The sequence below is a fragment of the Cydia strobilella genome, chromosome 24 (genome assembly GCF_947568885.1).
Source record: "Cydia strobilella chromosome 24, ilCydStro3.1, whole genome shotgun sequence".
Lineage (NCBI taxonomy): Eukaryota > Metazoa > Arthropoda > Insecta > Lepidoptera > Tortricidae > Cydia > Cydia strobilella.
The window spans coordinates 3,665,204-3,690,190 of NC_086064.1; the positions used below are offsets into that span (position 1 = coordinate 3,665,204).

At 41.2% G+C, this 24,987-nt stretch overlaps 1 protein-coding gene across 3 annotated transcripts; it reads left to right on the top strand.

Annotated features, from left to right (window-relative positions):
• Positions 1-650: 650 nt before the first annotated feature.
• On the top strand, positions 651-24,971 carry LOC134752125 (uncharacterized). Of its 3 annotated transcripts, none has more exons than XM_063687700.1 (15): positions 651-1,393; positions 2,027-2,154; positions 2,857-2,975; positions 4,073-4,189; positions 4,894-5,013; positions 6,032-6,147; positions 7,841-8,032; positions 9,644-9,778; positions 10,440-10,577; positions 11,851-11,963; positions 12,557-12,677; positions 14,487-14,571; positions 18,286-18,368; positions 20,210-20,281; positions 21,491-24,971. In XM_063687700.1, exons 1-15 carry the CDS (start codon positions 965-967, stop codon positions 21,602-21,604), a joined length of 2,082 nt encoding a protein of 693 aa, XP_063543770.1. In that variant the 5' UTR covers positions 651-964; the 3' UTR covers positions 21,605-24,971. The 3 variants fall into 3 exon arrangements, with proteins under 3 accessions (XP_063543770.1, XP_063543773.1, XP_063543771.1); XM_063687703.1 differs by having other exon boundaries at positions 12,560-12,677; XM_063687701.1 differs by having other exon boundaries at positions 2,860-2,975.
• Positions 24,972-24,987: the final 16 nt, after the last annotated feature.

The window sequence follows — 24,987 nt, forward strand, 5'->3', positions numbered from 1 at the left end:
AGTCCGACTTTTTAGAATTATCTTCGCCCAGTCGTTTAGTTGCAGAATACATGATTTTAGGACGTTTTTTTTTTACTTCCCGCCTTTATTGGGGCTTTATTGCCATAGACACTACTAACCATAGACATTGGTTTTGTTTTGGTTTGTTTTTGCTATCATAAGGCCAGTTACACACTAAACTTATAAACTACACTATAAGCCGCTCCACACTCGCGTTCGCGGCTTCGCGCATGAGTGTAGAGGGCCCTATATATGTATGTATACTTAGTCTGTGCGGAAAGAGTCGTGAAATGTATGGGATCCAATCCAATACATTCTACGACTCTTCTCTTTCCGCACAGACTCTATCAATAAAACTTGCTGAACATGAAAATCAATTTTTAAAATTCCAATTTTTATATTAAATACTATAAAATTCTATTCTGCTACTATTAAAGTACAAGTAGAATCGTTAGAAGATATTTGTACTGAAGGAATAGCGAACTTACTTCTATTTGCTGTGTCACTGCTGTGGTCACTACTGTGTCACTTTCATTTGATGTATTGAAGAAAGAGATGCATGTATCGCAACCCTACAACATACCACAAAGTGTATCGATATCGGATGAATGTTACGAGAATCTTGCTTTCACATGGCAACATTAATAGTAAAATGTGTGGCGATTAAAAATGGCGTCTCTTTGAGTTGAGTTGTCCCTTTCGCACTTAAATACGGCGGTTTAATCTCAATTTTATGTTATCAAACAAGCATTTTTGCTGTTATTAATGCAGCAGTTAGTGAAGTGGTTATATTTAGTTTAATTTCTTCCCATTAAAACATTAATCTGCAGGAAAAATGTTGTCAAATGGGTGCGGCGTACCTCTGTTTACTATAGTTACTTTTATTTCCAAATATTTAAATAGTATCACGTCTCAGCGTATTTTATACGCGTTTTAGTGCAATTACATAGTGTAACAAATAAAAATGGACAAGAAAAACAAAAAGAAAACTGTGATAAAGCGTAAAAGTGACGAGCCTGGGGAAAGTGAGAAGAAAAAAATTATGGTGAGCCGAGCGAAGACTGACGAGGAAAAGGACAAAGTGGAGGTTGTAAATCAAGTTGTGGAGGTGCCTGTGGAGCAAGGGCAGCAGATAGTGCATACCGGGCAGCTGGTGGAAGGAAATTTCGAGCAGCCCGTGTTCGTGAACATGAAAGGAGAGCCTGTCCAACTGGGACCCAATACAGTGATTCTTTACGAACAAAGCGGTAATCCCTCAAACTTTGCGTTTGGTGGAATGTGGACAATGGACTCTTCGGGCCGCATTGTGATGGCGGAAACCATTTATGATGTTAAAGGGGAGCCGGAGGAGGAAGGAGCCACTTTTGTGCAGGGTACACCTGAAGTTAGTAATGTAAGTGTTATTCAGTTAATAAAAGTAATTGAGGCTATGCCTCACTACTATAATATGTGGTATTTTCTATAAAAAGGGACCTTATTGTTGATGGCGCTTACACCATCATTAACAATGCCGCGCGACGGCGCGTCGCTGTGCGGCGTAAGCGCCATCGACAATAAGGTCCTGTTTCATAGGAAATGCCCCATATATCAACCTAATAAAAGGACACTTAAATAAGCTCAATAAGACAGTCGGATCAAAACATAAATGATGGGCTATCAACACACATGTGCAGTACACATGCAGTGAAAAAAAGATGCGTAACTAAAATGTGTTCATTACATTAGGAATGTGACCCACAGGGTGTGGCTAGTGACTAGTTTACTAGCATAATAGTGCGGACCACACTATGTAGTATCTCAATATCAATTTGCTTAGCAAGGTAGTTTTGTCCGTAAAGGGTGTCGCTCGGGGCAGGATGCAGGGCTAGCATATAGTTTATAATCATCATGAAGTATATAAAAAACAAGGGTTGACACTATGGGATTGACAGGTAAAACTTTTGCTGGCACCATCTGTAAATTCTTTCACACACCAGCCCCATTGAACCCACTCCTCATGTTTATTCCAAAATGTCCTATGTTTCAGCAACAAGTAGAGGAGCAGCCTAACACTTATCAGCAGTATGAGATGAGCAACAACCAACAGACTGTGGAGACACCGCAGGAGTATGAGGTGGCCATCATTGAGAACCCACCTACGGAGAATGCTGAAAGGTAATGATTTTTTTCATATAGTAGGCAAACAAACAGATGAACCACCTGATGGTAGGATTACTATCCCCTATAGACGCCCGCAACACCATAGGTGTTGTAGGTGCGTTGCCGGCCTTTTAAATTGTACTCTTTTCTTGAAGGTTTGGAGGTCATATCTGATGGGAAATAGAATTCAATATGCAACCAATGAGTTTTTTGTATTGTATTAAGGTTAGATGGGGTAAGACAAACATTGGAGAGAAACTCCTATCTCCATTATCAGATCAGCTCCATGTCATCATAATATTGCATTGTCATCCGATTTACATATGTATGTAAAATTTCAGCTCAATCGGACATTGGGACATGGGTCAAATTTAGATTCCAAGATTTGACTCACACTAACATACCTTACAGGCTGCGGGAAAAAAATGGATGGATGTTGCCACCGACAAAGAGAGGTGGAGACAGATGGAGGAGGCTTATACCCTTGGGGACCACTAATGTGGGATAAAGCTAAATAATAATAATAATAATAAACATACCTTACATACTAACAGGGCAAGTTAATATGGATGATTGCTAGGGAAGTAGGGATATATTAACTAATTGGCCAAAAACGCCACTGAGAGTTGCGTGCGTCCAGTCCACGGCCTAAGAAATTATTTTCACGATCCTTTCGCATGGTTGTATGACAATGTTTGATGAAACCCTGTTTGCTAGCAGCTCTGAGCCGTCGGTGATCACAACGGAGGAGCAGCTGGTGGCCACAGGCACCGGCGCCGTGCGCTGGCTCAACCAGAAGTATGATTTCGTTGTGAGGAAACTCCAGCTTAACTATGGTAAGTGTTTATTTATTTCGCGCGCCTTCGCCCGCGCAGTTGAACCCTATATATGCCACACACACTGCCCTTTAACACTCATACTAGTTTGCAACCACCATGGCAACAAATTACACCAGGCATGTTTTGCAAATCGCCAACCGAGGTAGCGTCAGGGGTGCAAAACTCCTCCTTTCTGATATTCTCGGCTCCGTTCGACTCAGCATTGCGTCAAGCAATTATCAGGGTTGGCACAACTTGACGTCCCTTTGCGTGCACGACCACAGAAAGAAAATGACTTGAATTTTGACAACCCTAAATAGCCTACAGGGATAGTGCCATATATTAGAAAAGGGACAGCATGATTCGTCCCTGAACCGCTGTCAATCTTCGGTTTGTAGGAAGTCTCCTTTCTATATGGTAGTGCTATTATTTATTCTGTGGTAGCGTTACTCTAACCACCTAGCACCTCCACGAAACCTAGCAAGATTCTCAAGCTGCTAACTGCCTCCTTTAGTGTACACTGTGTTCTTTCTCAGCCGTTTTTGTGTGAAGCCGGGTCCACACAGAGCGAGCATACGCGTGAGGCAATTTCTTTGCACACTAAACGGCCAATGTAGACGTGCCTCGGCCAAGCTGGCGCGCGCGAGGACACACTGGCCGTTTTGTGCGCGAGGAAATTACCTCGCGCGCATGCAGCGTATGCTCGCTCTGTGTGGACCTGGCTAATGAGGAACAAACATACAAACCACTGGATTAAGCAGTTGTCATATGGGGTAACAAAATCTGATGGATGAGAGAATAGTCTAAAAACGCTAAGACTTTTTTTTTAAACTCATGCAGACATCAACTGCAGATGTAGTGTAGGGACGCCCGGCCGGAAGCAGGCGGGCTGTCGATCACGTGTCGCGTTCATTCAGCCCAGTTCCCTGGAGTTGGAGCTGCAGGTTACTGTCCCGGCGGCATTCCCATACTATTCTCCTCAAATCTTCATTTTTTCCTGCAGAACAGAATGACATCTTTGTAAGTTCGAGGTCCTTTAGTTCGTTCTCTTTCAGTGTGTCTCTACCGAATGTATTATATCGCGGTGCCGCATACATAATACACTATGTCTGCAGATGCCGGAGTGAAACTCCTCCACTCGCCATCGGGCTGTATCCAATGCGTGTACCTCACAACTCCAAGCATGCAGATGGCCTTCAACGCTGTACCTCAGTTCCTCTGCATTGAAACAGGTATACATGTTGGAAACTTAATGGTCTGTATCTTAAAGAATAGTTTATTTAACCATTTTTGCGCTAGTTTGACATACATAATACATATATCAGCTAGAAACATTTTAGCATGAGGTTAATTTCTTTTCTTTTTTTAGGGTTCCGTACCCAAAGGGTAAGAAATTTTCACAGACGATGTATTTCTGTTGCCGCTATAACAACAAATACTAAAAACAGAGTAAAATAAATATTTAACCTTTTGGACGCCAATGACCGATATATGCGCACCGTAGGTTCAACGCCAAAGACCGATTAACCGGTCATAGACCACAGAGCAACATAGACCTACATGCATATGCATAAAGTTCAATTTCAGTTTTGACACTTCGGTGACGTGGCGTCTGGATGACAGCTTTTATGTTTGACACGGCGTCGAAAAGGTTACGGGCTCCCATACAACAAACGTTTTTTGCGTAATGGCGCGTAACCCTTCGTGCGCGAGTTCGGCTCGCACTTGGCCGGTTTTGAATCACTACCTCATGCTTTGCAAATAGCCAATTCGAGTATATGGAATAGGCAGTTTGTTTCTGTCACCGAAATACTAACAGCCATACATATTAAAGGATCATTACTGGAATGGCTTTGCAACAAGTTACGGATTGTTAGTAGTACCTTGAAGCCCGCCCAAAGCTTGAACTCTAAGAAGACTTATTATTTTTCTACAGGCATTGAGTTCAACAGCACCATCCCAACAGTGGGCGGGACGGCCAGCCCCAGTGTGAAGCACAACGTCACCCTGTTCTTAGCTGAAGACGGGAACGGGAAGTCGGTCATCGTCAGCGCAGGTATGTTGAGATTACTGACAAATTCGATGTAATAATCAGTTTACCCGGACACCGTCAACGCAAGCTCCTGATGACACTCCTCGGTACGGAGTGAAACATGTCGAGCGTTTTTCGACTTAAAATACGTGAGTGACCCTTTATTAATATATTTAATGATAATCAGTATTTTAAAACAGTTATTAAGGCCCCGTAGGTTCATGTTATGCGTGCGTGGATGATGCATGGATGTGCGTGCTCGGGACCTGGGATATCATGTTTTTTAATTTTAATTTGTTGTAATTTTTAACAATTTAATAAGTAATCGTTGAGGTCCCTCAAAAATAAAATTGCGCAATTTTAGAAGCAATTTTCATATTTTTATCTTCTGCACTAAATTTTTTACTAATATACTAGATCTATGTTCGTGATTTTTTTTCTATCGAACGAAAGTCAAGCCAAGAATCAAGAGTCGAATCGATGAAGTCACTGAAGAAAATCCTCAAGATTGCTTAAATTGTTGACAACCGTATTGTGAAATAAAAAAAGCGGTACTATTTTTCGAAAACTCCGCTCTCTGAACCTAATTCGCTCTCTGAAGCGAAGCGGTGTAAAGTCCAAGTAAACATCTTGCCTTGATTTCGACAGATGTACAACAACGGCCTCGTCAACTGTGGAGGCATCCACAAAACTTGATTTAAATAGCTCTCAACTCAGAATATTAATAATTTTATAATAGGCAAGGATTTCCAAACTTTTTGACTAAAGGCACTAAAATAGGAGTTCATTTCATGAGCTAGATCGGTTTCAAAGGCCACAGTTAGAAGACATCTGTAATAGTCACATTTAGAAACGGGTCTATCGCGAATTTATTTTGTTACCTTTATTTACCGACGTTTCGACACAGGTTTCACTGGTCGTGGTCGTGGTCGGTGGTGGTGGATAGACCCGTTTCTAAATGTGATTTAATATGTGTTTAAACCGCGAAAGTTTTAAATGTTATATCTGTAATAGTGTATTTAAAACCTCTTTTTTTGTGTAGGCATATCTGCGTTGATCGGCGACGATCTGACTTGGCTGCTCGACACTTTCAAGTCGTGCAACCCGGCCTGGCGACAAGTGCGGTGCGTCGTAGCGGACCCTACTAAATGTCAGCAGGTTAGTCACCTAGCTTGTTCGTTTTTACACTTATTTTACATGATTAAGATATTTTTTTTAAATCCTTTACCAAAGGACGGACACGCTATACATCAAAAATCATTTGCGTTTCTATGTGTGAACGGCACGTCTGTACATGCGTCATGCGTCATTGTGTGAGTAAATTGCTCTAAAACTACTGAGCGGCCGGCAAAAGGTCGTCAATCTAATGTCGCGGGGCGAGGTCCTTCGAGTCGGGGCGGGGCGGTGCGTGGCCGTTCTGTATGATAATACTATTACTTATTCTGTGCCTTAAGACGTACCAAACAGTGGCGACACGGCAGACCTTGTAAAAGATGGAGGCATGATCTTAACATCTTCCGAAAATATTGCTCTGATATTGAAATTAGCCAGAGATCCGTAGAAGAAAGAGAGGATTGTCTCAGCCTAGCAGTGTGACACTGACATTACAGGTTAATAAATAAATAAAATAAGTAATTACATCAACTCATTTAATTATGATGCAAGTTCTTTGTTACAATTTCGTGCCGTGATCAGGATAAATAACAAAGAATTAGCTCATTTTAATTTAATTTTATGACTCATGACTCAACTTTTGCGATTTCAATCTTGATAAGAAAAATAAAATGGTGCTACTCTCTCGCATTAGTGCGTAAAAGAGCACTTATCGTGCTTATGTCGAAAGTTTAAAGGGCCATATGTACTGTAAAACGTTGTACGATACACGTGCGAATAGGTAATTCGCAACTCGTGTCGATTTAAAACACTCCCTGTCGTGTTCTAATTTATCGCCACTCGTTTCGAATTTCCTCTTTTTTGCACTTGTATCGTAATAGTACATTACTACAGAGGCCGGGAAGGAAGGGGTTGCCGGCCGAATAGAATATACGGCCGAACGTAGTGAGGCCGGATAGTTATGAGGCCGACAACCCGTTTTCACGCCGATGTATGTATAGTGCTTTTCTCAAACGTTTAATATAGGTTTATAGTTTGCCAAAGGACTGTCTTACTTCAAACATAGACAGAGAGAATCATACTTCTTCTTTGTCTTACACTAGTACTAATACCCAAAAGAAAAGGACGAGTATTTGTTCTTATTCACTGACAAGATTTGCTTGACCAACTATATATATCAATCAAATATCGTTTTTTTTTTTTTTTTTTTTTAACTAGGAGTATTCCAGCGTAGCAAAACCGTCTCGTGTGATGCGGAACGGTCCTGGATTTTCCCCAGGCTTCTATCCCCCCACACAGTCCTACCTCTCTAATGGCCCTAGTGCCAAGTCAGGTTAAAAAAAAAACAACAACAAAAATTATTGTTTTTTTTTAATAGGCGTATTGGCAGAATGTCATAAACGAACCAAAAAGCAAATATTGATTATAGTTTTTTTTAATGGCTGAATGCCATGATGCTGTGCCGCAATTATATGTGAAATAGAAATTTAAAAAAAACCACTTCCCGGCCTAGGCCTGCAACTTTGTATGAAATTTAATTACAGACCTCTTGTCTAGCCGCGCCTGAAACGTGATACTTCCCAGCCTAATATAAAGAACGTAATATCAATATTACATAGCATGTTTGAGAAAATAAATATTTTGACTGTCAATTGATGTTATGCTATGATTTTTTTCTTCTTGTGAGGCATTTCATTAGTAAATATGTGTTTTGTATTGTATTAATTTCCGTTCCCAGTCCGTCCGCGCGGCGTTCCCCTCGTCGCACGTGACGTGCTCGGTGTGGCAGGCGGCGCGCGCGTGCGCCCGGCTCAGCGGGGAGTGGGCGCGGAGGGAGGACGCCTCGCTCGCGGCCGACGACGTCGCCGCCAGGACCAAGACCTACGCCCTGGCGCTGCTGCGCGGGGAGCACACACCGGCTCAGTTGCAGGTAATGATAACACAGTCGGAACACTCCCCATCTTAAGATATATTATTCTCTCTAGAATCTCTCAATGACTGGGCCAAGGATCAGATGAAGATAGCTGTGGAAAGAAGAACTGGGTGGTGAGAGATGCTCCTGTAGTAGCGGACAATGTTGCCGCCAGGACCAAGACCTACGCCCTGGCGCTGCTGCAGGGGGAGCACACACCGGCTCAGTTGCAGGTAATGATAACACAGTCGGAACACTCCCCATCTTAAGATATATTATTCTCTCTAGAATCTCTCAATGACTGGGCCAAGGATCAGATGAAGATAGCTGTGGAAAGAAGAACTGGGTGGTGAGAGATGCTCCTGTAGTAGCGGACAATGTTGCCGCCAGGACCAAGACTTACGCCCTGGCGCTGCTGCGGGGGGAACACACACCGGCTCAATTGCAGGTAAGGAAACAAGATACCTCACGGCATTCTAGCTAGATGACTGGATGAGGGTCAGATAAAGAGCTGGGCGAGAAGAGAAGATGCTTCTCTAGTGGCTGATGATGTCGTTACCCGGACCAAGACTTATGCCCTGGCCCTGCTGCGGGGGCAACACACGCCGGCTCAGTTGCAGGTAATTATAACACAGGTGGAAGACTCCCCCATCTTCAGATTTTTTATCTAGATGATTAGACCAAGAATCTAATGAAGATAGCTGAGAAAAAAAGAAGTGGGTGGGGAGAGATACTTCTCTAGCTGCGGACGACGTTGCTGCCAGGACCAAGACTTATGCCCTGGCGTTGCTGCGGGGGGAACACACGCCGGCTCAGTTGCAGGTAATGATAACACAGGTGGAAGACTCACCATCTTCAGATATTCTCTAGATGATTGGACTAAGGAATCAAGATATCTGAGGAAAGAAGAACTGGGTGGTGAGAGATGCTCCTGTAGTAGCGGACGATGTTGCCGCCAGGACCAAGACTTATGCCCTGGCCCTGCTGGGGGGAGAGCTAACACCGGCTCAATTGCAGGTAAGGAAACAAGATACCTCAAGGCATTCTAGCTAGATGACTGGATGAGGGTCAGATAAAGAGCTGGGCGAGAAGGGAAGATACTTCTCTAGTAGCTGATGATGTTGCTGCCAGGACCAAGACTTATGCTCTGGCCTTGCTGAGAGAGGAGCTCACACCAGCTCAGTTGCAGGTAAGAAAACAAAATACATAATACCATTCCATTCCTGCCATTCTAGCTAGATGACTGGATCAAGGGTCAGAAAAGAACTAGATGCATAGGGAAGATACTTCTCTAGTGGCTGACGATATCGCTACGAAAGCCAAGACTTCTGGCCTTCCTAAGGGTAGCACACTCCGGCACAGCTGCAGGTATTGAAGCTAAATTATAACCTTTGGCCTCTTAGTTACTACTTTAACTTAAAGGATGACTTGGAAACCCAAAGATAATTCAGAAGACTGAATAGAGGACCAAGATTCTGCTTTAACTATGAGCAAATCACTACAGATGATAGTACCCAAATATTAGTAAATACTCAGAAATAAAGCAAAATTAAATGTACATTTTAGATTTAATGTCAGATACATAAGGAACATGGTATATATGTTTTAAAACATGATTTATTTCTTCAGGTCCTGAAACGAGGTATTATCGGTACTGGAGCCGGCACCCTGCGCTTGTGGGAGTCGCTGACCCGACCGGGGGGGGCCGTGGCCAAGCTGGACTCCTGGCTGGAACCAGACAACTATACTAACATCCTGCACAAGGTAACATACCACCTTCATATACCAACTGAGATGATTTATGACGCGTCATTGATACTAACAGTAAGGAAAGTACCTCATGTTTTTAATTGAGGGGGGGTTCAAATATTACGTAACGCAATTTGGGGGGGGGGTCTTGTAAAACGTTACAATGTTTACGAATTTGCACTTGCTACGATCCTAACATACATCTTTCGCTTCCTTCACTTTCATTTTATGATTATACTTTGCTGAAGATAATAGTGACTTTTAGGTAAAAATGGTCACTTGGGTGTTACGTAATTTTTAGGTAGGGGGAGGGAGGGGGGGGGGTGTACACGAAAACGTTACGGCGCGTTACACGGGGGGGATATGACTCGGTTGTCCGGCCAATGATATGATACCATAAAAACAAAATGTTATAGACTATTTAAAAGACAATGCTGCTTTAGAATTTTACATTAAATGTATAAAACTTCTAAAATTGAATATTAAATAAACACATATTAGGGGACACCTTTTACAGACCAACCTAGCCCCAAACTAAGCAAAGCTTGTACTATGGGTAGTAGGCGATGATAAACACATACTTATACAGATAAATACATACGTATATACATAGAAAACAACCATGACACATGAACAAATATCTGTTATATATATTTACTCAGTATTTACATTTCAGGGCCTAGAGCGACTGGTGACGAAGTTCCTAACCCTGGTCCGCAGTCAGATGCAGCCAGATGAGTTTGTCTCTCTGTTCTTCAACGTGGCAAACCAGTTGGAAGACGAGCGACGAAGCTTCGCAGTCAGCAGACTCCGGGTAACACTATTTTCCTTTTGGACACCAATGACCGATATATCGGCAGCGCAGGTCCAGCGCCAAAGACCGAGTAATCCGTCACAGACCACAGACCAACATAGACCTACGAGCATTCGCATAAAGTTCAATTTCAGTATTGACACTTCGGTGACGTGGCGTCCGAGTGACAGCTTTTGTGTTTGACACGGCGTCGAAAAGGTTAATACGTTCGAGTTTGAACACATTTATTATATTCTCTGTGTTATGTATTTGTTTTGTATAGTTAAGTGTTTTAACTATGAAATTCAAAGTATCGTCAGTTTTACGGTGATTTTACACATTCACTGCCAACGTTTTCGTAGTGCTACCCTTGTAGCCGATTCCAGCGTTTTCCCGCTTTGTAGAGGAAAGCGACTACGAACAGAGAACCCGCCGAACGGGTTCCTGGCACTCAATGTGTTTAAAGCGACGGCATGCTATGGCCCTAGTGAATAAGGGTACAAATCTCTTGCAGCTGGTACAAAAGGGCGCTGGGCTGGCAAAGGGACCTGCGCTGCCCTGTTGGCCCGCATCTCCCATTTACACAACTCGTTATTATGATTACGTGCATTCCTAATACAGTTATGACATCATATTACGGGGCTAGGTGTTATAAACTTCATGATTTTTTTGGACGATAAAAATGATGACGAATGTTATTAGATATCTACTGATCACTATATTTCATTCCATCCTTTTAAATTAATGTTACTTGTACCCTTATTCACTAGGGACACAGATTATAATCTCATAGATTTATGATATTGCCATTGACGTGAACGTTTACGGTAAAGTATAAAACGACCAGTAGGTTCGCCTGGTTCACCCACAGTGAAACGCCGCCATACGATAACATTCTATTGTCGTAACAAAAACCAAGGCACTTTAGTATTTGGAAATTTGTTGAGGACATATCCCCCCAAATGGTACGATTTTTTGTCAACACCACAAAAAGTTCATCGTCGAAAAACAGAAAATTATCAGGTACAACCACAAGTATCCGTTCCACAGTGCGCCCCACGATGCCCAAATGACATTGCATAATACACACTCGTCGAGGGACCCCGCGACAGGCCAAGAACGAGTGTGTACATGCTGCTCCCTTCTCGTCTCGTCTCGCGCTTCTCAGATAGGATCGCAGCAGTGCTGAGACTCGGCGAGAGGCTGTCGTCGAGTGTGTACAGGCGACACAACAATTTATATTCATTTCAGGACAATGATAATATCATTGTATAACAATTGGTCTTCATTTCAGGATACGGAGACGCTGAAGCAGTCACCCACGGACACCATCACGCAGTACGCGTACAACCTGATGTCGCACCAGACCAAGATCGCGCAGAAGTGTCTCGACGACCGGGCTGGAAGGTAGGACTCCCTCCTGCATCCATCAAGTTCAATCAGTCTCCCTTCCCTATCCCTTTTCTTGGCAAAATAAACGAAAATCGTGAGTTCAAGCCTCGATTGCGCCTGATAGACACAAAAAATTATCTTAGAAAAAATACACTGGCAAGAAAAGCGTTTAATTAGTTATGTTCCGAACTCCCTTCTTCCCTCCACCTTAAAAAAATACTGGAAGGCACACGCCTGCACGCTCGAAGTGCAGGGCAGGATCCGAGCGTTTGGCTTTGGCCAAGGTTGGTCGGTCTTTGGGCATTTAAAACAAAAGCGGTTCGAAAAACTGCCAGATTTCTTTATTGATTTCGTTATGCAGTCAGCATCAAGATGGTGTCGGCTAAGGTGGCCAAAAATATATTTGAATACATCCTTATTTATATGGTAACAAAGATGTGTTACGATATATTTGGCCACTTTGGCCGTCACTATCAATTTTATGCTGGCTGTCCTCCAACTAAGTTTATGCTTAGTCAGCATCTCATCTTACACAATAAATATTTCACTTTAGTTAATAGTTTTATGAACCATGTAAACCCAGGTAGTAAGAGCACACCTTGTTCCAGAAGACACAGCAGTGTGGCCATCTGCAAGTACGGCACGTCCACCCAGGAGTGCTCCTGCCTCTTCAGCAAGGTGTTCCGGCTGCCCTGCCGCCATATCCTCATGTTGACCACCGAGTTGAAGGTATACTCAAGATCCATGTGTAGACACAGCAGTGTGGACATCTGCAAGGACGCACGTCCACCCAGGAGTGCTCCTGCCTCTTCAGCAAGGTGTTCCAGCTGCCCTGCCGCCATATCCTCATGCTGACCACCGAGCTGAAGGTATACTCATGATCCTTGTGTAGACACAGCAGTGTGGCCATCTGCAAGTACGGCACGTCCACCCAGGAGTGCTCCTGCCTCTTCAGCAAGGTGTTCCGGCTGCCCTGTCACCATATCCTCATGCTGACCACCGAGCTGAAGGTATACTCATGATCCTTGTGTAGACACAGCAGTGTGGACATCTGCAAGGATGGCACGTCCACCCAGGAGTGCTGCTGCCTCTTCAGCAAGGTGTTCCGGCTGCCCTGTCGCCATATCCTCATGCTGACCACCGAGCTGAAGGTATACTCATGATCCTTGTGTAGACACAGCAGTGTGGCCATCTGCAAGTACGGCACGTCCACCCAGGAGTGCTGCTGCCTCTTCAGCAAGGTGTTCCGGCTGCCCTGTCACCATATCCTCATGCTGACCACCGAGCTGAAGGTATACTCATGATCCTTGTGTAGACACAGCAGTGTGGCCATCTGCAAGTACGGCACGTCCACCCAGGAGTGCTCCTGCCTCTTCAGCAAGGTGTTCCGGCTGCCCTGCCGCCATATCCTCATGCTGACCACCGAGCTGAAGGTATACTCATGATCCTTGTGTAGACACAGCAGTGTGGACATCTGCAAGTACGGCATGTCCACCCAGGAGTGCTGCTGCCTCTTCAGCAAGGTGTTCTGGCTGCCCTGCCGCCATATCCTCATGCTGACCACCGAGCTGAAGGTATACTCATGATCCTTGTGTAGACACAGCAGTGTGGACATCTGCAAGTACGGCACGTCCACCCAGGAGTGGTCCTGCCTCTTCAGCAAGGTGTTCCGGCTGCCCTGCCGCCATGCTGACCACCGAGCTGAAGGTATACTCATGATCCTTGTGTAGACACAGCACTGTGGCCATCTGCAAGTACGGCACGTCCACCCAGGAGTGCTCCTGCCTCTTCAGCAAGGTGTTCCGGCTGCCCTGCCGCCAAATCCTCATGCTGACCACCGAGCTGAAGGTATACTCATGATCCTTGTGTAGACACAGCAGTGTGGCCATCTGCAAGTACGGCACTTCCACCCAGGAGTGCTCCTGCCTCTTCAGCAAGGTGTTCCGGCTGCCCTGCCGCCATATCCTCATGCTGACCACCGAGCTGAAGGTATACTCAAGATCCTTGTGTAGACACAGCAGTGTGGACATCTGCAAGGACGGCACGTCCACCCAGGAGTGCTCCTGCCTCTTCAGCAAGGTGTGTGAGTCAGCTTCTGAAGATTTTTCTAACCTTATTAAGAGTTTGCAGCAAGCTCGGTTCTCCATACAAACGTAGTTACGCTCTCATTTTAAAACGAGTAGCTAGTTTGCTCTGAAACTTTGCACTTACAATAGGATAAGGTATATATATGTATGTCATCATGTAGCTTCAGGTACCATAGTTAAAAAAATACAACGAATTTAAGTTTTTCATACAAAACTTGATTTTGCTCTATTTCGTTTGTTTTATACGCTGGAGCTATATAAACTAACTACAGGACTAGATATACCTCATGTCATTGTATGTGCAAAGTTTCATTACAATCCAACACGTAGTTTTAAAATGAGAACGAAACTGTTTGTATGGGAAGGTGAAATTTGGCCGAGCTTGCTGGGGACTCTTAATAATTGTAGTATTTTTTTTTAACGGTTTATTATCGTATTGATTACATTACAGGTGAAGACACATATTCCGTTCGAGCCGCGCTGGACGGTGCAGCACTGCCTGTTCGGCTGCGAGAGCGCCGCGCCGCAACCCGCAGGTCAGATCATTACTATACACCACCAGTACACATATACATCGTCTGTGAACATTTCAACTGTCTAGCTATCACGGTTCATGAGATACAGCCTGGTGACAGACGGACAGACGAACAGCGGAGTCTTAGTAATAGCAAAGATAGATATAACTCCGTAATAGATGGATACAGTCTAAGGAAAAAACGTGCCTCGAAAATCAAGAAAATTTTATTCTCGATCAGATGGCACCACTAGCTTTGACCTACTCTCGTATAGAGGGCGTTTCCGGTTTCGTTTGTTATTTATAATTTTAACGCATATCCGTTAAAGAACATGGGTCAAAATCATATAAAAATAATTAATGCAAATAAAAAACATTTATCCATACATAATATTGTCTTCGGTTACCGCGATAGTTACTCATGAAATAAAACTATGAAAACGGATTATATCGCGTATATTGAATTTATAATACATCCCGACGTTTCGAACTCTTTACAGCGTTCGTGGTCAACGGGTGACTGAGGAAAAATTACAAAATGCAAAAATACCCACATACTAAAATAATCACGGAGTAGGATGGAGATGGCAAGTGGGCGTTCCCGTCTATCCGACAGTTAGTAGCGACCGACTCACTTTATGCACAGACTATGCTCAGTTGTTGTGTAAACTTCATGCTCGAATGACATTCACGTCGTACGTACGCTCGTCTAACAAAAATTGATAATTAAATTTAAAATGCCGTATTGTGCAGTATTAAGCTGCAGAAATCACAGCGGTTAAAAAAATCTTTCACGTGGAGGTATTTCCTATCACCGGTGGTTATTTATTTAAATATAATCCAATAAATACGAAAAATCTGTTTATTTTGCATTATTTACGAATGTTCGTTAAGTAAATCTATATTTTATCAGTTAGAACTTAGAGTTCACAATCCTTTGTCACAATTCTTTACGTTTATCTGGAATATTCGCTATCCTAAATGCCAAATAACTTCGCTACTCAGATGCTGCGCAATGTCGATATTTATATCGATAAAGTTAAAGTTACGATATTTCAAGTTTGATGTTTGGTTCGGTAATAAATTATTATTTTAGACACGTTTCTTATTATTATTTGGGATAATCAATGTCTTAGTAAATATGGCAGCTCTGGTCATCAAGCACTAAGTTAAGTCGGGGTCATTTCATGGCAACCTTTCAAACCTTCGTATTCCTTTACATACGTTTTTGTTTTTTACACCCATCATATTTTCATCGTTAATATAATTAGACTAGGTACTTAATGCACTTATGCGTACAATGCATGCAATGTGCCATGAATAAACGTTTTATATTTTCTATTTCTTTATTATTTATTATTGTAGGTTACCACAAGATGCCGATATTAAAAATAAATGGATCAATGCTACTGGGCAAGAAAATTAGTTTCCGCAAAAATATAGCACCATTTGCTAGGAGCATTTCTTAGAGAAAGATTTCTGGGGATAAAATTGCCATATATCTCATGTAGCGTCCACACGCCTAAAACTTAGTTACTAATTTAGTAATTATTAGTGACATTCGGGCTCACTAAATTAATAAAAAGTGATCCGTACCACGCAAACTAGCGTCAAATATTGGAATTTTGCCGCCCCCCTTCTTGATTTGATAGGTCACAATCTTACAATCAAATCAAGTGGGATCGATGAGCCAGTTTCATGTATGCTTTCACACCATACAATTAATTTGACAATTTAATCAGGTTGTCCCGTCTAGATTGGCCTTAAATGCTGCTACAAGTAAATATATTGTTAAAGACGAATACTTACCTATGTAAGTAATTGCAGATTTGTGATTACAAAATAACAGCAATACCGAGTTAAAAGAACCACCTTTAAAGAACTATGATTTTATCTGTTTGACTTTAAGATATATTTAATGTTCACATTAACAACCTAGTTGGTCAATTAATAAGAAACAAATTTCTAGTTAGATATTTGTTGTACTGCTACATATTATTTTTCATACAATCACAATTATCACTACCTATATTATAATCATAAATAAAGTATCATCTAAATGTGTTAAAACATACGGTACTTAATGAAATATCGATACCTAACTGAACACACAAATATCGATAAAACACTCCGATTACACTGTCCCCTCCCTATATCGTCGAATGGAAAGAAGTTCCAACGGTTAGCTACTCGCAGGCGTGTAGAGATCTCGAAAACACCAGTGTAACGTGACCGTGAGATCCGTAACAAACCATGCGTAATTAGACCTTACTTATACTGGTTTTTTAGCCCTTTTCTCGCCTGTAATAAGTAAGTGATTTTAAAATTATATAAAATAACGCCATCTGGTGTTGAGTAGTTGTATTAGGTGAACGTTGAGCGAGCCTTTGTGAGATGAATGAGATAATGAAAGAGTCGTATGTCATATAGCTTTGACATTATATTTTAAACCGTCACTCATGTAGCCTACAGTTGATATTCGTTCGAGAAATGTCCACCGGTAATAACCTTTTGGTATGGAAAGTTGCTACGAATCAGAGCAATTTTGTAAGTGTGTGACATATTTTAACGTGGCTATGAATGTGTGAGTTTAGCGACACTGGTTTTCATACTAAATAGGAGTCATTTCACATCCACTAGTTTATTAATTCGTGAAAATAATGAACAATCATAGACTACAAACTTTAAGGCTGGTTGTACATGCAAAATCGGTTCATAAGGCTAGTTATACACTATAATTATTTTTCAAGTAAAGATATATATGTATATACGCGATAAAAATAAACTAAACTATGCCGGCTCCAACCCTACACCACGGACCCAAGATATATATATAATATAATATAATATGGGATATATTGGGATACCCTCCTACAATTTAGGAGGGAATTAAATCTTCTTGGGTCCGTGGTGTAGGGTTGGAGCCGGCATAGTTTAGTTTATTTTTATCGCGTATATATATATATATATCTTTACTTGAAAAATAATTATAGTGTATAACTAGCCTTATGAACCGATTTTGCATGTACAACCAGCCTTAAAGTTTGTAGTCTATGATTGTTCATTATTTTAGTATGTGGGTATTTTTGCATTTTGTAATTTTTCCTCAGTCACCCGTTGACCACGAACGCTGTAAAGAGTTCGAAACGTCGGGATGTATTATAAATTCAATATACGCGATATAATCCGTTTTCATAGTTTTATTTCATTTATCCATACACTTTAACTTATTTTTATAAATCTTCATTTTTAGTTTTAAAGTATGTCGATAGATGGCAGTGAATTTACAGTGGTTAGAAAATTTACTATGACAGTACCGCTCTATCTTATTATATTCTTTTTGGTAATAGGGTTCCATTTTTACCCTTTAGGCACGGAACCCTGAAAAAAAAAAGTTTTTTTTTTAATGTTTATTTTATCATTTTGTTGCTACGAAGCCTCTGACAGACAGACGGACATGGCGAAACTAAGGGTTCCTAGCTGATTACGAAACCCTAAAAAGCAGCGTAAAACAAGTGTTTCAATTGGGTTGGCCGGTCGAAATAATTAGCAGATGGCGCCAGCATAGCTTGCCCTGTCAAACCCTAGAATTGTGTCAAATTTGGATGGATGAATGCTGGATGCCAGCCCTAAGTCAAATCTCATAGAAAACGGGGCAAGCGATGATGGCGCCATCTCTGCAAACCTTTGACAGTTGCCAACCCCATTAAAATATCAATAGTATGTGTTGTTACAGCGGGCGGTAACTACATGGAGCAGGTGGTGGTGGAGGCCGACGCGACGCACCGGCAGCCCGTGCAGCAGCAGCAGATACACCAGGTAACGATTATATACCCTTCAATATTTACCAGGGACGTTGCGAATATTCGCATCCGCAACTGCGGAACTTCCGCATTATTTTCAACATCCGCATCCGCATAAAATCGATACGGAGCTTAATGCGGATGCGGATGTGGAACAGGTAGGTACAGGAACGCCTTAGCGGCGGCGTAAGTGCAAGGTAATTTCGGCATTAGCCAATAGGAATCTCGTTTCGTTTTTAGTGATTCGACGATCGAGCACTTTAGCCTATGACGGACAGCGACAAGAAGTGAAAAGTTTGTTTTATTTGGACTTTATGCACCTATATTCTTGTTCAAATACTAATGGTTTCTTTTTTTTTTTAAATAAAAATTACTAAAGTGTAATATTTCACGTTTTTTATGTGCATAATCTCGACATCCGCATCCGCGGATGTGAGCCTTTAAAAATGTCAAGAAATCGGCATCCGCAACATCCCTGCTATTTACTAACACCAAAACTCTTAATTGACCATCAGCGGAAAGCCAAAAGCCTGAGCCACAGAATAAATAATAGTACTTGGTACAGAAGGTTCACTCTCTAACAAAATGCGTGTATTACGACAGATATGACCGCTAGGTGGCGTAAGCGCAAGCAGGCGTCCGTTCCTAAGCGGTGCGCGGCAACCACTATGGCTAGACACCAAAATTGGTGTGGGCCGCATGTACTTCTAGCGACGCGACGAAAACACGAAATGAGCTACTCCTGCCTGAGCCTGCAAAGTCAGTTAACAGTGTCAAAAATTTTCATGTAGACACGAGAAAACTTTCGCCTCGGTTGAGTAGTTTGGTATTTGAGTGGGTAGAATCATCATCATCCTCGCGTTGTCTCGGCATTTTGCCACGGCTCATGGGAGCCTGGGGTCCGCTTGACAACTAATCCCAAGAATTGGCGTAGGCACTAGTTTTTACGAAAGTGACTGCCATCTGACCTTCCAATCCAGTAAACTAGGCCTTATTGGGATTAATTAGTCCGGTTTCCTCACGATGTTTTCCTTCATCGAAAAGCGACTGGTAAATGTCAAATGATATTTCGTACATAAGTGCGAGCCGGGGTTTGAACCCGCGACCTCCGGATTGCAAGTCGCACGTTCTTACCGCTAGGCCACTAGCGCTTATTATATTTATCTAATAATTCTATTTAAGAAATTTCCAACGCATTAATAGGGAATATTACGCGAAACTCTGCGTAGGAGGCGCCACTACCACAATGTGAGCAAAGTGTCTAGCAAAACAAGAAAATCGAAATTTTGTTATGTAACAGCTTTGTCACTTGCGTATATGAGCGATAAAGAGGCAGATAGCGAAATTTCGGATTCGCGTTTCCCGGTAGGTCCTCTGTAAACAAACCGCCTTGATGCATCAATGTCATATTTTATTATCTCTGAAAACTTGTCAATAACCTGGTAAAGGCACAGTATGTATAAGTTACTCTATGGTTTACTAAAGGGGTTAGTGCTGCACTCTGGTGGCAGAACATTGCAGTAATATCCCCTATTAATTTTTAACAAGCAGAAACGTCTGCGAACGATGCTATTAAGCTTAGAATAAATTTGAAGTGGAAAAATGACTGCCTTGGGTGAGACTTGAACTCACGACCTCTGGATCGATACTCCAGCGCTCTGCCAACTGAGCCACCGAGACCTCATCCATAGTCAGCAAATCTTCCCACTATATGGGTGTAGGGGACCCTAGCGACATCTACCGTCTTCTTTTTTCACTTTTCAATTTATTCTAAGCTTAATACGCCCTATTAGTTAAACTTTAGTCTATCCAAGTACAAATAGGGATGTTAACAAAGTTTGACATGTGTGATGACAGGTAGGCGGCGTGCGGCAGCAGTACGTGCTGGCGGCGCCGGGCGGCCAGCAGGCGAACCAGCAGGTGCAGCAGGTATGATACTTTCATACATATATATGTGTCGTTTTCAAGCAAAAGGTACCGCATTGTCGCTTGCCATAAGGACGCTCTGACAGGTTTTTCGTATAAAGATACAAGCAATTTTCGTCCTTATGCTAAGCGACAGTGTGGTACCTTTTGATAGAAAACGTCACATATAAGGAGTAGGGAATCCAAACCGGTTTTTTATTGTAAGAAAAAAACCTGTTAATAACCGGTTATTAACCTAATCTTCATACAAATAAAAACCGGTTTGCATTCCCTAATAAGGAGTGTGCTAATGCTAACTCCGTACATCAATTTTCTTACCAAAATGGGAGTTATTTTCGTAGTTGACATCTAGCGTCAAGTAGCGGAACTATCAGTACTGCTACTCAACTAGTGCCAGTTGCACCATCCGCACTTGACGGACTGATCAACGTCAACCGGCGCGCCGCGGCGGTTTACTATTAAACTTTCCATACAATAAAATTTAGATTCTTTAACGATGACAAACAGCGTGGTGCAACCAAGGGCCTGACACTCTTCGATAGAGAAAGATAGTCTTATTGCGATTCCTATAAGAGGAAAGAGAAAATATTGCCACGCTTTGTCTTTATCACCGACCGGGCATTCTTTCATGGTCGGGTTATGGCATCATAGCAAGGAGGCGATGGCGAAATACCGAAATTTATAAGTGAAAGAGAAAAAGGATCATGCTGCCATACATGAAACTGTCAATACATGAATATGTCTTTCGCTTACCCCCGGCCGCTCGGTTTCATGTCTGTAACTAGTTGTATATAGTATCAAAGATAGATATAACTCCGTAATAGATGGATACAGTCTAAGGAAAAAACGTGCCTCGAAAATCAAGAAAATTTGATTCTCGTTCAGAGGGCGCTACTAGCTTTGGCCTACTGTCGTATAGATGACGTTGACGGTCGTTTGTTATTTAACAATTTAAACGCATATCAGTGAAAGAACATGGATCAAAATCATAAAAATAATTAATGCAAATAAAAAAAATCATTTATCCATATTTAAATACATTTTATCGTATTTTTATAAATATTTATTTTTAGTTTTAAAGTGTGTCGACAGATGGCAGTGAATTTACTGGGGTTACAAAATTTACTATGACAGTACCGCTCTAGTATAAGTTACTCTATGATAGTATGTATATGGGTGCAACCGTCCCTTAATGGTTGTGTCGATGTGCAGGTGATATTCTGCGGCGGCGGCGTGGCCGTGAGCGCGGCGTCGCCCGCCATCACGTCGACGCTCCCGCTCGCGCAGGCCGTGCTCGCGCCCGCGCCGCACCAGCTGCACCAGTAACACACACACACACACACACACACACAACACACAACTACACTACCTTAACACTAACAACACCGAAACGAGACACTGACATAAAAAAGCAAACGTCATTCTTTACAATTTACAATTACAATAACAACACCGAAACGAGACACCGACATAAAAAAGCAAACGTCATTCTTTACAATTTAATAATTCTTACACAAATTGACTAAGTCCCACGGTAAGCTCAAGAAGGCTTGTGTTGCGGGTACTCACAACGATATATATAATATACAAATACTTAAATACATAGAAAACATCCATGACTCAGGAACAAATATCTGTGCTCATCAAACAAATAAATGCCCATACCGGGATTCGAACCCGGGACCATCCGCTTCACAAGCAGGGTCACTACCCACTAGGGCACACCGGTTGTCAATTTCTTTGACACAGTTCGGAGAAAAACACTATGTAATAATCATATTGATTACGATAGGCTGCAGAACGAACCGAAATGTGTGTCCAGCCGCTTAACTACTACACTCCACCCGTAACGACACACCGGGTAAGGCTGAGAACAGTGAGAACGCATTGCGATTATTTTTTTGCGGTTCTCGAACCGCTAAAAGTGTAACATAGGGCATGCTTCATAAGCGCACGCACTTAAAAGACTGAAACCGCAAGAAATTAATCGCAACTACGTTCTAAGCCTTATAATTTTTTCACCACCCCACCTGGTAAAGACTCTTGATTGTTCAAAAACTGATAAGAAAGTTGCATTTTATCCACATGTGAGGCAAAGCAATCAAATGCAAATTTTTATTTATTTCCTTATGTTAACTAATAGAATTGACTTTTAAATAATGGTTTGAATGATAAATATTTAATAATGTTCATTTGTATTTGATTTTGTTTAATATTTAACGGTTAGTATTTTCCTGGCATTGGTGTGGTGAAAAATTTCGTGTTTCACTTGGTGGCAAAATTTGTTTAACCTCCGTGCCTTGTAACCTTCGCAACACTCAATATACCACTTTTCGAACCACTCGCTACACTTTTGAGTACATTTTGTAATCTTTCGCTTGCTCGGGTATCAATATAGCAACAACAACAACAACAACCTAAGTTGTCGGTTAAACAACAACTTTGCCCCCTTGTAATACAAATAACCATTATTCTCGTAAGGCCCAAATGTGCAAAATATTATAATTTACACTTCAGTTTCAATCCTAAATATTATAATTAGAAAATTTTATAAACCAAATAAAGTAGCATTTCTATATTTCCATTGCTTTCTCAAACAAGCGAAATTCATCCCAATTTACTATATGACAAGATTCAAATTTTGTATGGCGAGCCTTACGAGGTTAAAGTAAAACACCCTGACACACCTCTTGCAACAAAAACTTCGTCTTGATTTTCGCTTTAACTAGTTACTTTAAAAAGACATTGCTTCTATGGTGACAAATCTTGTTTACTCTAAAACCAAACTTATTTTCTCGACAAATAACAGAAACAGGTAATAATATATTGCCACAACAAACACACATTCAAAAATAAATCCAATGAAGATACAATTCCATAAAATAATTTAAAATTTTACAAACATTCTGGTACTAAATATACTATAAATTCAGTACTTTTCATTAGGGAATGCAAACCGGTTTTTATTTGTATGAAATTTCGGTTAATAACCGGTTTTTTCCATTCAATTAAAAACCGGTTTGTATTCCCTACTTTTCATACCATGGAACATTACGGCGCAACGCATTAACACATTCAGTGCCAGCGCGAGCTACGCGCTACACTAACATACACAACACTACACACACACAGCACACACCTAGACACACACATAGATAACACTGAGAAAAACCGCATGTAGCGAAAAACGCCTACGAGTACGAACCCGCCTAGCGGGTCACTGGCAGTGAATGTGTTAAATATTTCTTCACACATATTAAATGTCTGTAATTTCCAAAAAAGTTCCAATACTAAACATTTCTATACTGAAAACTCTTTGCAACTTGCGATAGCTATTCACGCTCTAATACTTTAGACATAAAGACTTGTATGCGCTCGTGACACGTAAGAATTAGGCTACTAGAAATAAGATTTGTAAATAATTTAGTAAACAAATGTACACCAAGACATGTTATGTTTATTTCATACGCAACAAATTAGTCGTAATGTTTTATTTTCAAAAATCTTGCAATATTTTTTTTGACATGTAGCACAATAATGGGTGAATATAAAAATACCTTTTGACAGCCACGACTATTTTAAAATATACCACGCACTAGTAAACATTACTAGAATATTAAGGTTCATTTTCAACATTTGTGACGTTTTCAACCAAAAGGTACCACATTGTCGCTGGTCGATTAGGTTGATTTTGAAATAAAGCTATATGGAAATAGCGCCTTATTGACAACCGACAATAAGTACCCTTTTGGTTGAAAATGGCACATTTGTTGGCTATCTGTGGCGTTTAAAGGGTTATGGGGTTGAAACTGCGAGGGCACCGCTCAGTGTACCAAGCACAATTAACGGACTGATTAACATAACTTAGCAGAAAATAATAAAGGGCACTCAATAAGAAATATAGCAAACGTAACCTCCTTTTAACCCCATTTTGATTTATTCTTATGTAACTTTAAAAAATCATGATTTCTTTTAAAATTTTCTCAGTTCAGCTAACATATCTTTATCCTTTTTACCGCTGTAGCTGTATTAACACTTATCCAGGCCGCACTATTCGCACTAATCTATAAGGTTTCCAAAAAAACCAATAAATCCAACGTTGATAATTAATTTGAAGACGTCACATTTATCAAAATTGCAATCTAATTTGAACCTTAAATCGGAATGTTAAAGTTGATATTCTATTGAAATTTAATTTTATTTGGAAGGCCACTAAAAACTAAACAGATGGCGCTCTCGACAGTGTGTACATTATTTTATATGATGACAGCTGGTCAAAGGCAATCATAGTACAGATGTAAGTAGTGCATAATTGTTTTCCATCGTATTTTCACGGAAACGTTGACTGAAGTAGCATGACAAATACGAACGTTTCCGAGAAAATACGAAGGAAAACAATTATACACTACATGTGTATTACATTTTTTTTATATGAAATTTGACAGCTGGTCAAAGCAACTCGTAGAGGTACTTTGTATGGAATTTCTTCATACAGATAACATTCTCTTTTTATATAAAATTTGCTACTTGACATAGCGGTAAAAAGATTAAGACTTGTTATTACGAATATTAACTAATGGTAATCGGTGGTGTAATACATCTTATAAGTGTAACTTATTATACATTACATAATACTAGGTTATTACTTGATGTATTTTATAAATATTGTATGAATAAACGATTTGGAGAAGTATTGTTTGACTTTTATT